The 14,961-nt window shown below is 39.7% G+C and overlaps 1 protein-coding gene across 2 annotated transcripts in view; it reads right to left on the bottom strand.

The window, feature by feature from the left end:
- Positions 1–14,961, bottom strand: part of LOC109936631 (lysophospholipid acyltransferase 2-like) — a 100,679-nt gene that overhangs the window by 62,849 nt on the left and 22,869 nt on the right. Inside the window, exon 2 of one of the 2 annotated variants that reach the window (XM_048597369.1) lies at positions 2,402–2,568. The exons of the other annotated variant lie outside the window; for it this stretch is intronic. Within the exon in view, the coding sequence (XP_048453326.1) occupies positions 2,402–2,410 (9 nt within the window). The 5' untranslated portion in view covers positions 2,411–2,568. The remainder of the gene's footprint in view (positions 1–2,401; positions 2,569–14,961) is intronic. 2 annotated transcript variants of the gene reach the window in all.

The following is a 14,961-nucleotide window of genomic DNA, read 5'->3' as shown; positions in this document are numbered from 1 at the left end:
TGGATAGATGGATAGATGGATAGATGGATAGATGGATAGATGGATAGATGGATAGATGGATAGATGGATAGATGGATAGATGGATAGATGGATAGATGGATAGATGGATAGATGATCAGTTGATTCCACAATTGCAGTAAAAACAAAAAAAAAAAAAAAAAGAGAGAATGAATCACAGCCTTAAACTGACAACAAATGTTTTGCATTTACTGGAAGAGCATCATCAGCTTACATGGAAACTGGAGTAGGTCATTCAGCTTATTGAGCCTGCTCCACAGCCAATTAGATCATAACTGATTATCCACCTCAATGCCACTTTCCTGCACTCTCTCCTTATCCCTTAATGTCTTTATTCTTCATCAAGCTATCCATTTCTGAACATGTTCAGTGATTGAATTCCCACAGCTCTCTGGGATAGAGAATTGCATAGATTCACCATGCTGTGTGATGACGTTTCTTGCCTCAATCGTACCTGTTATTCAGAGATTGCAGCCCCTGGTTCTAGACTCTGCCAGAGGAGGATTAGTATCCTAGAGCTATCCTACATGACCTGTAGGAATTTTGTCAATTTCAATGAGGTCACCACTCAAATCCACAAAACACAGAGGTAAACAGATCCCATCTCCTCCAACTCAGACATTCCTGTCATTGCATGGATTAATCTTGTGAACCTCCATTCATTCCCATGATAAGGGAACCAAAAAAGCTTTGGAGAACACTTGAGATGAGGTCTCACCACGGCTGTATAAAACTTCAGCACCACACCTTTCCTCAAATAACCTTGCAATGAAAGTCAGCGTACAATTTGCCTTCCTAATTGCTTGCTGCACTCGTTTAGCAATAAACTACAGATACTGTTTGGATTCTACCAGCTCCTGGCCTCTTCACAGCAATACTTCAAGCACAGACAAAAAACAAGAGCTGAATTCTAGAGTTGAGGTGAGAACAACAGCACCTAGACAGCAAGGATGCATTTGAATGAATGTGGCATCATGGAGCCTGAGCAAAACTAGTGTCAATGTGAATCAGGGTGAAAATTCTCCACTGGTTAGAGTCATACCAGACACAAAGGAGAATGGCTGCAGTTGTCATGACTCCTCAGACATGAAGCAGTCCATGTCCAACGGCAGCATGACTGGACAATAAGAAGGATCATGCCATCACAATGTGAAACTGTAGACTGATATCTCAAGTCAACTAAGGGAGGGTCCAATAGTACAATTGACAACTTGGTCTTTCCTTTTCTCATAAGGCTGTGTACGCATCTTTTCAGAGAAAGGAAGGAAAGTAAACACATGCTTAAAATGATCAAATCTTAGTATCAACCCATAATCTTCATTAATCCAACATTACAAACGCTCAGCAAGAATATGCACCCCTCCGATTGAACATGTACACATGGCAAAAGGACAATGCTCTGCCATCTCTTCAGTCTGTGTTTGGTACCGAGGCATTTGAGATGTGAGAATTAGATTTAAATACGTACCAGAGACATTAAAACATATGACAAAAAGTGCTAATGAAATTGTTTTCTTTCCCTACCAACTTATTTAGCCTCTTTCTGTCTCTCACAGCCCTCCTACTGAAACAGCCACAGATGTTCCACTCATCTTCAGTACAGACACTACCATTAGAAGAATGCCGATGGCCATCATGGTCATTATTTCACAGTTGCAGCACCGCAAGCTGAGAGTCCGAGTGTTGTATAGCCCTGTCAAAAAAGGTTCTCTAAGTAGTGTTTCGGAATTTCCAGACCAGTGGTGTTAGTTATACTGCACTAATTGCAATTAGGATGCATGGCTTAGAGATAATAACAGTCTCAGCAAAATTAGTGCTAAGTAGTAAACTTTCATATGCATTAATAAACATCACATATTAGGAGCGGAGAACAGAATTTCATTGATACTTTCAACAAGCCATAGAAAAAGAGGAAAATTACAATGACTCCATTCAGCCTCAGTTGTGAGATCATAGCTTCAGCTGAAGAAAGAGCACCTCTTGTTATGCAGAGTTTCAATGTGCATGAATTTGTCACTACAATCAAGACCATTTATTCAACTGACCCTGCTGCTTGCCTCCTTTTCACGAGCCCATAAGGCCAAATTGCCAAAGGCTCCTCTCCTTCCCTTGTCATGAACTAATCATTTAGCTTTTCTCCCCCATCTCTTTTTTCCTGAACTCATGCTGACCTATAAATACACCCTTTCCTAAACTGCTTACCATCCTCCAGCTCACATAAGGTGATATTAGAAAATGGTGTTTTCCTTCAAATCTACCATCAATAGCCTCAAAATAAAAAAAACTACAACTTCCCAACCTTGTAAACTGTCTAATCTTCAAACTTTCACACTCCCTCTCAGTGACACAGGGGTACAGAAATTGGGATTAATTTTTTCCTCACCCAATTCATTCAGCAGATGTGAGCTTCACTGGTAAGTCCAATATTTAATTGTCCATCTATATCTGTCCTCAAGAAGGCATCGGTGAGTCGCCCTCTTGACCCACTGCAGTCCATTGGTGTAGGTACACCTACAGTACTGTTCAAAGGAGGAGTTCCAGGATTTCGATCTAATGACAGTGAAGACACAGCAATTTAGACCATAAAACATAGGAGCAGAAGGAGGCCATTCAACTTGTCAAATCTATTCTACCATTCAATTATGCACTTTGCCTTTTCCACAGCAACCCTAGACGCCATACCTGATTTTAAAAGAAAAGTTCTATCTTGGTCTTGAATATTTTTAAGATGCTACCTTTACAGCTCACTACAGTAAACAATTCCACAGATTCAGTGCTCAGAAGAAATTCCTCCTCAAATCTGTCCCAACGAAGCAACTCCTTACTCTGAAGGCCAGTCATCCGGTCTTAAAAACTCCAAGGAGAAAAGGCCTCACTGCATCTGTGTCAAGGCCCCTAAGAATTTTGCACGTTTTAATAATTCTTCTAAACGGCAATGAGTCCAGGTCCAACCTATTCCACCTTTCCTCCTAAGGGGATCACTTCATACTCAGGATGAACCCAGGTGAATCTTATTTAGGCTGCCTCCAATGTCAGTATATCGTTCCTGAGATAAAATGGACCAAAACTGTTAACTGTATTCCAGGTGTGGTCTGACTAATAGCTTGTTTAGTTTTCACAAGACTTCCCTATTTTTATACTCAATGCTTTGTACTACAAGTTTTAATGCTTCCCTTTGAAATAAAGGCTAACATTCCTTTTGCCTTCCCTATTACCTGAACTTTTATGCTAGCTTTGTGCATTTTATACACGAGGACTCCCAAATACCTCCTTGCTGTAGCTTTCTGCAGTCTTTCTCCATTGAAATAGTTTTCACCTCCTCTATTCTTCCTGACAAAGTATACAAGTTCACATAACATAGCAAAACTTTGTTTTAACAGGCACTTTATGAACTGGCAAAAAAAATTATATACCTCAAATACTGAAGTTTACTGTACTATTGTGATCTCCATGAGGTCTGAGTCGTCAGTGGAGGGAGTGAGTGAGAAGGCCCTCTCCCAGTAAATTTTATTTAAGGCAAAGTTGAATTATTATTTAAGTGATCTATGCTGTAAATAAAGTACAAAGTCCTATGTACACCCCCTGTATTATGTTTCTATTAACATGTTTTTACATTTGATCAAATCGGCACACTCCAGGTCCCACAGGTAACAGTTAAAAATCTTGCTGTATTCCATCTGCCGTTTGCCCACTCGTTATACCTGAATATATAACATCTAAACAAATTATTCAAACTGTTCAACATATATACATTTCATTAAAAACAAAAGCAAGGAAGACCATTCTATGGCTAGCTAGGGCAGTTAAGAACAGCATTAGATTAAAAGGGAAGAGGCTTACAATGTTAAGAATTTTAGTAAGCTTGAGGATTAGGGGTGCATTAGAAATCAGTAAAAGCACAACCAAAAAGTTGATTTTAAAAAAGGGAAACAATAGCATTTATTGGAAAGGAATATAAAAACTGATTGTCAGAACCATTATTGGTATGCATAAGGGAAGTGGCTAAAGTAAACAGTGGTGTCTTAGAAATGGAATGGAGGAGATAAACTTATCCTGGAGTGTGTGAGGAAAAGGCAGACAGACACATTGAACAGTGATAACACAGTGTGGAGCTGGGAGGAACACAGCAGGCCAAGCAGCACCAGAGGAGCAGGAAAGCTAATGTTTTCGGGTCAGGACCCTTCTTCAGGGCTCCACACTTATCTCCAACTCCAGCATCGGCAGTTCTTACTATTTCACATTGAACGATGATGTTATTTGCCTTCATAGTAAAAGCACTCAAGTTGCATACCGGCAATGGGAAGTAATCTAGGGGCTAAAACCAGTAAGGAAATTAAGACAAGTAATAAATCAGAAAAACTACTAGATAAATCTAGGAACTGAAATCCAGCAAATCATCAAGTCCTGATGGTCTAACTTAGGTTTATAAAATATATTCTACAAGATCTAGCTGCAGTGATAGTGAATGTGGTATCCTGAAACATCCATTTTTCCAACACGCTCTATTATTTTATTTTGTTTAGTCAATCCTCTATCCTATATAGTTGCATGTCACAATGGAATGTGGAGAAAATTGCAGGTGTTGTTCCCTGGAACCTGCTGCTGCTCTTGAGCGGAGTTGGTAGTGATCATGGGTTTGGAAAGTACTAAGGGACTTATCTAAAAGTGCCACACAAGAGACAAAAGATGTCTTGCACAAGTACTGATCCACAGAATACAGGAGATGGAATAGGCTATTAGATTCTTCCACAGGTGAAATTCCTTCTCAGCGATTTCCTATATTAACCAGCTATCACTCAATATTTTTTATATCTAGAAATAACTACCTCTGTCTTGAATTTTCCCTACTACTGACGCTTGCATTCATTGGTCAGAGAATGGAGTGTGGAAGTTGGGGGGTCATGTTGCAGCTATACAAGACATTGGTGAGGCCACTTTTGGAATACTGCATATAATTCTAGTTGCCCTGCTATAGGAAGGAGGTTGTTAAACTTGAAAGTGTGCGGGAAAATATATTTACGAGCATGTTGCAGGGAATGGAGGGTTGGAGTTATAATTAGAGGCTGGATAAGATGGGACTTTTATCCCCTGAAGTGGAGGCTGAGGGGTGATCTTATAGAGGTTTATAAAATTGAGGTACATAGATAGGGTGAACAGCCAGGGCCTTTTTCCAATTGTAGGGGAGTCCAAAACTGCAGAGCATAAGTTTATGGTGAGAGGGAAAGATTTACAAGGAACCTGAGGGGCAAATTTTTCATGCAGAGCATTGAGAGTGTATAGAACGAACAGCCAAAGGAAGTGGTAGAGACAGGTACCAATACAACAACATTGAAAAAGCAGACATTTGATATAACTGTCTAATTGGAAAGATTTAGAAGGATATAGGCCAAACACAGGCAAACAGGACTACTTTATTTTAGGATACCTGGTCAGCATGGACAAAGTGGACTGAAGGGTTTGTTTCCATGCTGTATTGCTATGATGTAAGGTGACAGGTCAATAGTTCTCCACTTCCTCTGTCCCTCCTTTCTTTAATAGTAGGATCACATTTGCCACCACTCCCCTCAATTTGAAGGAACCAGTCCAAACTCTGTTGGCCCTGAAGGTAACCGCCAATGAGCCACAGTCTCTCCTGCCAACACACTGATGTTCAGCAGGTCTAGACAATTCATGAGCTTGCAGTCCCATTAATTTCTTCAGTGCTACTGATTTTTATTTTTTAAGAAAAAGTTCTCAATTTCCCAATCTCACTTGTCTGCTGGTTCTTTCGTATTTTCCTGTGAAATACAATAGTTTCCCCACCATTTCCTTATTTCCAATTATAAATTCTCCTCCTTGTAATGGGCCCATATTTGTCTTTGGTAATCTTTTCCTTATTGTATATTAGTCTGATTTTGTTTCTCTCTCGTTTATTTTCATATTTAAAGTTTTGTCTACATCATTCTCTTGACCCTCCTTTGAATTCTAAAAGCACTCCAAGTACTTAGGTTTACTACTTTTTTCAGCCACCTTAATACCAATATAATCTTAATTTCTGTTAGCTACTGTTGGATCACTTTTCCTGCTGGGATTTTGTGCCTTAAAAGGCAGTGTAAATTGGTTGTACACAACATACCATTTATTTTAAAGTGAGCAATGTGCTGTCATACCTTTTAAACGTACAGAAACAATACCTACGTCTTTCTTGAAAAAGTCTTCAATGTTTTGGCTGCAACAGTTTGCTGTGGCAGAGAATTCCACAGACTCACCAAAAAAACCCTTAACTGTCCTAAAAAGGCCGATTCCTTATCCTTACGCTGCGACTCCTGGTTCTGGACTCCCGCTCATTGGAGAACATCATTCCCATATCTACCCTGACTATTCAGTTGGAATTTTATAGGTGTAAATGAGATTTCCCCCACTCACTCCTCTAATGTATATAATCCTAACTGGTCCAATCTCTCTCTGTACATCAATCTTGCCATCCTAGGAATCAATCAGCAAGTCTTTGCACTCCTTCAACAGCCAAAGCAAAACATGCTTCTCAGATTGAGGAGGCCAAAACTACATACAATACTCTAAGTGAAGTCTTACCAATACCCTCTACACTTATACAGGGAACAGGTGTCTTATGCAAATCCTCTGGTTGTAAACGGCCAACATACGATTTACCTTCTTCACCATCTGCTGCACCTACAAGCTTACTTTCAGTGACTGGCATACGACGGGACCCGGGTTTCATTGGGAAAAGGAAGGAGCAATCTACTATCATTCCTATTTGTAAACTGATGACACCCAATATTGTCTCACCACTGCCACAATCTCAATTCCTTCAACTGTTTCAATCAATCATCAGAATCCATATATGCATTCAGTAACAAAATATTGGGAATACTGACTCCAATGTTTCAGTTAATTTTTCTGCTGCCAAACTGATTCATGCTTCTATACATCTAGACTTGACAGTATCAATGTACTGAGACAGTAGTAACTGCAGATGTTTTTTTTTCTGAAGGGTCTAGGCCCGAAACGTCAGCCTTCCGGCTCCTCTGATGCTGCTTGGCCTGCTGGATTCATCCAGCTCTACACTTTGTTATCTCAGTATCAATGTACTACTGTACACTTGTGAATATGAAGTTCACTCCAATTCATTTGCTCATAGTTCTAACTTGTATCCTTTCACCCATTTCTCTCTACTTGGCCTAAATTCTTTCCTGGTGCATAGTGTTATAAAATGTGAACTATTAATTTTTGAGTTACATTGTCCAATACAGTACTTTGGACTTTAAATGGATAGAAATGGTTTCCTCTTATATAAAAAAAGAACTTTGATATTGAACAGTCACAGCAAACATTGGACCCACATGTTGGCCAGGTTTCATGAAGGCAGCGGGGCAAGAGAGAAAGAAGGAACAAGGCAGGCCAAGTGGGAGAGATGGAAGAGAGAGAGAAACTGACAGTGCAATGTTGAAAAGGGGGTAAAAAACTCTCAAGCGAGGAGTAGCACCAAGTGACAATAATTAAAAATAACAAATAATTACTACTGCTGGTCCAATGCATCAACCACCATGGTCTCAGGTGGCTGACCTGGTCAGTGACTGGCATACCTCTGTGTACGCTTTTCTTTGAAACTTGCGATTTGAATTGTGTTTCAACTGCTCATACTCTTTCCTCACTCACGCAAAGGGCTCCTTAAAAGCAACTGTGACTCAACATTTGGTTGTTCACCAATACCTCCTTATCTGATGATCTGGTGTCAACATTTTCTTTTATAATAATTCTGTGAACATCTGGGGACACTTTACGACACAACTGTCATTACATAAAATGCAAGTTGTTCTTGTTCACTCAAATGCTTTGACTCATTGTCTGGAGCTGTACCAGAGTGGGACTCTGTATCAAGGTGGCTAATGCAGCAATGGAGTGTGGCGGTGGTCAGGGCCCAGTACGAGCCCAGACAGCTGCAACAGCCAGCAATGTGGCAGTCAGAGCTGAAGCCTTGCAAACCTGACGTGCCTGATGAAGGTCAGCAGTGGCGATCGGCAGTGAAGGTGGCTGGCAAGCACAGACGCGTTTTAGCCCAGCGTGGGGGAAAACATACCCAGCGCAGGGGAGAGCAAGCTCTCTTGGGGCAACCCAGTCTGGAGCATCTGCAGACCAATGGCTTAAGAAAGGACTGTAATAGAGTCATAGAGCTATATAGCACGGAAGCAGATCCTTCAGTCCAAGTCACCCATGCTAATGAGATATCCTAAATTAATCTAGCCCCATTTGCCAGCATTTGGCCCATTACCCCTAAACCCTTCCTATTCATGTACCCATCCAGATACCTTTAAGTGTTGTAATTGTACTATCTTCCACCACTTCCTCTGGCAGCTCATTCCATACACATAATCACCCTTTGCATGAAAAAGTTTCCTCTGGAGGTCCATTTTCTAGCTTTCCCTACTCACCTTACACCTATGCCCTCTAGCTATGGACTACCCTACCCTGGGGGAAAAAAAAACACTTAGCTATTCAAACTATGCATGACTCATGATTTTATAAACTTAAGGCAACCCCTGAGCCTCCGACACTCCAGGGAAAAATAGCCCCAGCCTATTCGGTGTCTCCCTAATACTCAAATCCTCCAACCCAGGGCATATCCTTGTAAATCTTTTCTGAGCACTTTCAAGTTTCACAACATCCTTCCTTTAACATGGGAGACCAGAATTGCATGCAGTATTCCAATACTGGCCTAACCAATGTCCTGTGCAGCTGCAACATAACCTCCCAACTCCTATTGGTCAGTGCATTGACCAATAAAGGCAAGCATACTAAATACCTGTTTGCAATGTTTGACTTTTTACACTAACATTCTATATTTTCTACTTGTATACTAAGAAGGCTGTAGTGTTGAGCTTTTAAAAAAGCTATTTATTTATTTTTCTATAACTTTTGTAACTAAGATTTTGTACCCAAGTACATTTGTAAGTAAGATGGCGGCTCGTGTGGTGACATTGTATACTTTTCACTGTACTCCAGTATACGGTACAAGAGTGAGTTTGTAACAATAAAACCTAAAATCTAAATCATTGTATCTGACTTATTCATTTGTCTGCATAGGGATAACAGTGTTAAGCTTAAAAAATCTTATACAATCTTTCTTTGAATTTTCTAAATCTTACCTTGTATTTTCAGTGCCCTTGCAAAATTCAAACACATACACGCTACTGTTCACTGCACAATTCCAAAACAAACCATTTAAAAAGATATGCTGGAGGTGAAAATCTAGTCAATTCAAGTTCCAGCTAGTGCTGGTGAGAGGTATTACCTCTATTTCAGCATTCCCAAGTGCTCCATTTTGAAACCTGCAGTATTTCATTTGTACTAAACCATAGAACATTCGAGATGAAAGAACAGCATTTCCAGATCTAACAACCAACCTCAATCTAGGTAAATTCAACTGAAAATCACTCAATTTGAGCAAGATGCAGGGCTTCAAATCTTAAAAAGAAATGCCTTGCTTTGCATTCAATGCTTTTAAAAAGGTTAGGACTACTATTGTTTCAAATAGAATTATGATGCATTGCAACGTTCCATCAACCAGCAAGTATCAATCCAAGGAATAACCATATGCACAACCCCTCATATGCACACACAAACTTTGACAAAAATATCCTTTTGGACTTCTAGTTCATTCATCTTTGAAATGAACATACGCAAAATCACATGCAAGAGTCTTTGGAATTGATACACAGACACACAGCAAAATCCAAGGATATGGTCAGTTGCTAGTCTGTTAGCCTTCGTCCTCTAGTCACTCTAGAAGAGATGAGTTAGTTTAGGTCTAGTCTTGTATCTCTTAGATGACGCAATGTTTCGAAGTACACAGACATTAGGTAAACAAGTCCTAATTGAATGAATCAGTTGTCTTACGAATCTAATAAAGGACTTTGTAAGTTAAGTTGTGCCTCTGCTGAAGACTTTAGTCAATAATTCTATACTACAGGATACTAAGTGAGCCTTGCAGACCAGTGTTAACAAAAGGAGCATTGGTGGCAGCATTTCTACCCAAAGAATATCCTAGCAAAACCAGTTACTGGCTGAGAACATCTCAAAAATCAGCAACAGCATACTTGCGACATTTTACGAAGCAAAACGTAAGGAGTTAACATTGAACTAAGTAGTAGTACAAAACAAGTAGAAGTAAAAATTCATTTAGCAACTAATTCACCATGAATACTTTTGCTATAGAGAAGTACCATCTTTAAGTGATTAGCTATTCTAACTCAGAACCACAGAATCCCTACAATGCAGAAAGGCCATTTGGCCCATCAAGTCTACAATCGGTCCTCCAAAACACATCCCACTCTATTCTAAAACCATGCATTTACCTGCACATCCCTGACGCTATGGCAATTTAGCATCTCAAATCCACCTAACCTGCATATCTTTGGACTGTTGGAGGATAACAGCCTGGCAGAAACCCATGCATACTCCACACAGTCACCCAAATCTGGAATTGAACTTGGTGCCTGGCACGGTGAGGCATTTTTGAAGTGGAAATTCTTTGGATAAAAATGTAACACAGCAAAACAGAATTTCTCCATATTGTTTCACTCGCTCTAGTTTTTAAGATTATAGTTTTGATATCACACAAAAAGGAGTTTTAATAATTTATAGGTCAACATTTATTCAGAGATAACATTTGGCATAACACATTTTGACAACTTGTAAATACCTTTAAAGTCTCATTTGGGCAGACTGCAGGAAGACAGATTTAAATTGATTAAAAAATGTTCAATTTAAAATATGCGCTCTAATCCAGCAAATTAAAAAAATATATTTATTTATTATGGTGGGTTGAAATAGTATCAATTTTTTCATATTATGCATTATTATTGCACGTGTTAGCAAATTTGTCTCAACTTGCAGATAGAGGGCAAATTTTATTTGGATTGAACACCAAGAGATGGTGGATGGGTAGTGCATTGTGTCCAAATGTGATTCATACCATTTTCAATTTTATATAGATTATTTCAAATCTAGAATAACAAAGTACAGCCAGTACAAGATGCACAGCCAATAAATAACTTGTTTAAAGAGAGCAGGAAACCCAACAGGAGTTCTTTGCAAAGAATTCAAATTCACAGCAAACATCACGAAGTGAGCAGTGCGTTGACATTCATCTGTTACTATTTAGCTTGACCACTCCATGCCAGTTTATAGTCTACCATACTTTTTTTCCCCTAGAGCTGAAGACGTTCGAGTCACATGGACTGAGGCAGGAAATCTGTCAGAAGATATATTCTGACTCACTCCTACTCTTGAATCACTAGCACAGAATACAGCATTTTGCATCATATAGAAAACAGTCAATGGGAGGAGGAGTAGGCCATTCAGCCCTTCAACTCTGCTCTGTCAAACAAGACAATTGTCGCTGATGATCCAACTCAATAGCCTGTTCCTGCTTTGTTCATTCTTGTACCACCATATCCTTTGATCCCTCTTGTCCTCACATTCCACCCCAATAGTCTGTACATCCAAAAGTTCATATGTCACCACTTCTGCCACCTCCAGACAGGCACTCCTCTTCCCTCCATTGTCAGCATTCTCCAGGGACTGTTCCCTTCAGGACATCCTAGTCCAGTCTTCCTCCTCCACTCCCAAAATGTCCCCAGAGCACCTTTCCATGTAATCACGGGAGGTGCAACTCTTACCCGTTTATCTACTCCCTCCTCACTACCAAAGGCCCCAGATACACCTTTCAAATGAAACAGCAAGTTACCTGCATGTCTCTCAATTTAGTCTAGTGTATTCACTGCTCACAACACACTCTCCTGTGCACTGGAGAGTCAAAAATGCCAAATGGGTGATTGCTCTGTGGAACAAGTACGCTCTGTCCATAAAAATGATTCCAGTTGCCGGTCATTTCAACATACCATGCCACAATTTCTGTCTATTTGAAGTGCTCCAACATGGTTGTTGATTATCATACCTATCCCTAGATCCTATCAATGACATGGGTTGCTTTCAGCAGAGCCAAACCACGTTAAGCCCCTCATAGCTCCCATTATCACCTATCTAGCTTTTCTTCCCTGGCTTACTATCAACAATCCCTTTGTCAAGATACTTTTGTTTCCTCCCTCCCTCTCTCTCTCTCCGGGCTCCATCTCCTCTTATTGCTAAGCACCACTATTAATCAGCATAAATACCACCTATTCGTAGCTGCAATCAGTTCTGAAGAAAGATCACTGGACTCAAAACATCAACTCTGAAGAGAGGAACAGATATTGTCAGCACTGCCGGGTCGAGTATTTTCTGTTTTTCAATGATTCAAAAATCAGGACACTCTGCACGAAGCAAATTTTATTGTGCAGAAGTGAGTTTGAGCACATACCAGAAATCTATCTTGCATCTAGCTTTGCTGAAGAGAACAAAGATACAAGGTAAACCTAAAGGGCCCTAGTCTTTTACAGTAGGTTGCTCTCCGTGCAAAGCACAGGACTTTGCAATGTATTGTCGAAGCGTTCAGGCGCAAGTGTGAAAGAATACATAAATCAATTTGTGGGATTTTGGCAAGCGACACTGAGATTATGCCATTAACCCTTGAGCTGTGACCATTTCAATGGATACCATAGCTGGGCAATGCATACAGGAATCTGTGACATCACTAACAACAACGGTCAGAATGATCATACTATAAACCACCTTCTCCCCCTTGAAAAAGTGGAATACTGAATGAATAGGCGTCTCAGCCAGATCAATGATGTCCTGCAGACCAATTTTAGTTCAGATTCACATTACTGAAATGGGAATGATTCTAGAATATTTAGTTCTAGGTAGGAGAGCTCATTTTGATCAACAATACACTTCCAATTTCCCAGATAGATAAACAGGCATTCTAAAATTTTCAAAAGTTTCACATTTATTTCCTTGATTAAAACACTTAGATGAGCATGCATTCATAGCATTATTCAAATTGTGCTATTCTGTAGAAGACAGTACAATGTTGAAACAAAATCAGAAATTCCTGAAAAAGCTCAGCTAATCTGGCAGCATCTGTGGACAGAAAGCAGAGTCAATGTTTCAGGTCCAGTGACCCTTCTCCTGAAGAAGGCCTGCTGAGGCTTTACCAGCCATTTCTGATTTTGTTTCCAATTTCCGGTATCCATTGTTCTTCATAGGTAAAAAAGGTGTTTTGGACAAGAATTTCTCAATTACTTGCCTAAAAAGGAATTTGTAAGCTTCAAGTACAAATAGCTGTAATCATTGGACAAGATCACCTCTAACATCTGTCTCTCTCTCGCTCGCTCTCCTCCTTTACAAATTGGCTGCAGTAGATACTCAAGGGTTCTTAAATACTAGCTCTGGTGGCTTTACTCACTCAAAAGTAAAGTTAATTGTGCGCCTTTTTACAACTGTCTTTGCTGGTCTTAATTTTTGTTGGCTTTCTACATTCTTTTGTTCTTGTGCTAAGGTTATCATTCTCTAAATGATGCTCTCTACAGTCCGCCATCTCTACTTACTGTTCTTTTCCCCAACTTTCTGCTCCCTTATATAGAGAGAGGGACATACATATTTTCCTTCCTCTGGATTCTTGCAGAACGATGGAGAATCATAGTTTCATTGACAGGCAGGGCAGAACGATAACTATCATGCAGTTACAGACAATCCAGTTTTGTAGAGATAAGCTGCTAAGCAGCTATAGTCTGATAAATTGGAGTACAGTTGAGTAGACCTGCTTTGAGCTGCTTCCAATGCATTTCTATCTTTTGACATGATACAAAGTATGGACCATTTATTTTCAAATTCTGTTGCCTGGCTCCTATACCTGGGACTTCCACTACTGAAATGGAATTTTTTTTTTAAAAAAACAAACAAACACAGACTTAAAGTGGTCACACTGATCACCTGACCATACAGGTTAGCCAAGATCCATAAAACCATGTGGAATAAGCTGAACCATCTAAACTGAAATTAATATTTTATCGTACCATTGGAACTTGTCAACCCAATCAGGCACAAAAATAGCTCTCATCACCTATTTTAAATTGCATCCCTACAAGAACATTTCATATAATGCAGATGAAAAACATTGTCTCCTAGCTTGACGATTGGAGGTAATGAATGCAGATACAGAAACCACGAACAATCAGCGTGCATTTAGCAGAGCCATGGAGATAGATTTTTGACCACGGAATTGAAACCAGCTAGTGAAACTTTTTTTTGAAAAGCAAAGGACACAAAGGAAAAATGCCCAGAATTGATTGGAAGGAAACACCAGGACACCACTAATTTTGAAAGCATATCATCAATATTTGCTACTGTTGATAGTTCAAGACACCAACTAAACACAACTTTGGTCTCAGGTTAAAAATCTTACACCAAGGATACCCTCAAGCATTTGAAATAGGGTCTTCCTTAGTAACTGTGTGCACGTGCTTGCACATGATGTTGTGTCTTTAATCATCTTGAGGGGTTAGCAGATGATAAAACTGATCTTTCACTTAAGAAAACCTTATAATTGGCTCCTTATTGCTACAGTAGAAATCCAATACATTGTTTGAACTGAAGAAAGGCATAGACTTGTGATAAAAGTAAAATAAAATCTTTGTTACAGTCAACGAGGGAACAGAAATGAGAGAAGCCAATTTATCCCTCTTCACCTGGTCATAGCACCTTTCCCAAAAATCCTTAAATTCTTCAGATGTGACTCACCAATACCCTGTACAAATGTAACAGATTTTAATCTTGTTATATTCCACTGCCCTCACAATAAACAACATTGCATTTGCCTTCCTAATCATTTGCTGTACCTGCATAGGAACTTCATACTAATTCAAAAGGACACCCAGAACCCTATGTACTGCAAGACTTCAACAAGCTCTATTCAATAATAGAGATAGTAGGAACTGCAGATGCTGGAAAATCTGAGATAACAAGGTGTAGAGCTGGATGAACACAGCAGGCCAAGCAGCA

This window comes from Rhincodon typus, chromosome 5, assembly GCF_021869965.1.
Source record: "Rhincodon typus isolate 14 chromosome 5, sRhiTyp1.1, whole genome shotgun sequence".
NCBI lineage: Eukaryota > Metazoa > Chordata > Chondrichthyes > Orectolobiformes > Rhincodontidae > Rhincodon > Rhincodon typus.
Note: the sequence above shows the minus strand (reverse complement) of the source record. Positions and strands in the feature narration are given on the sequence as shown.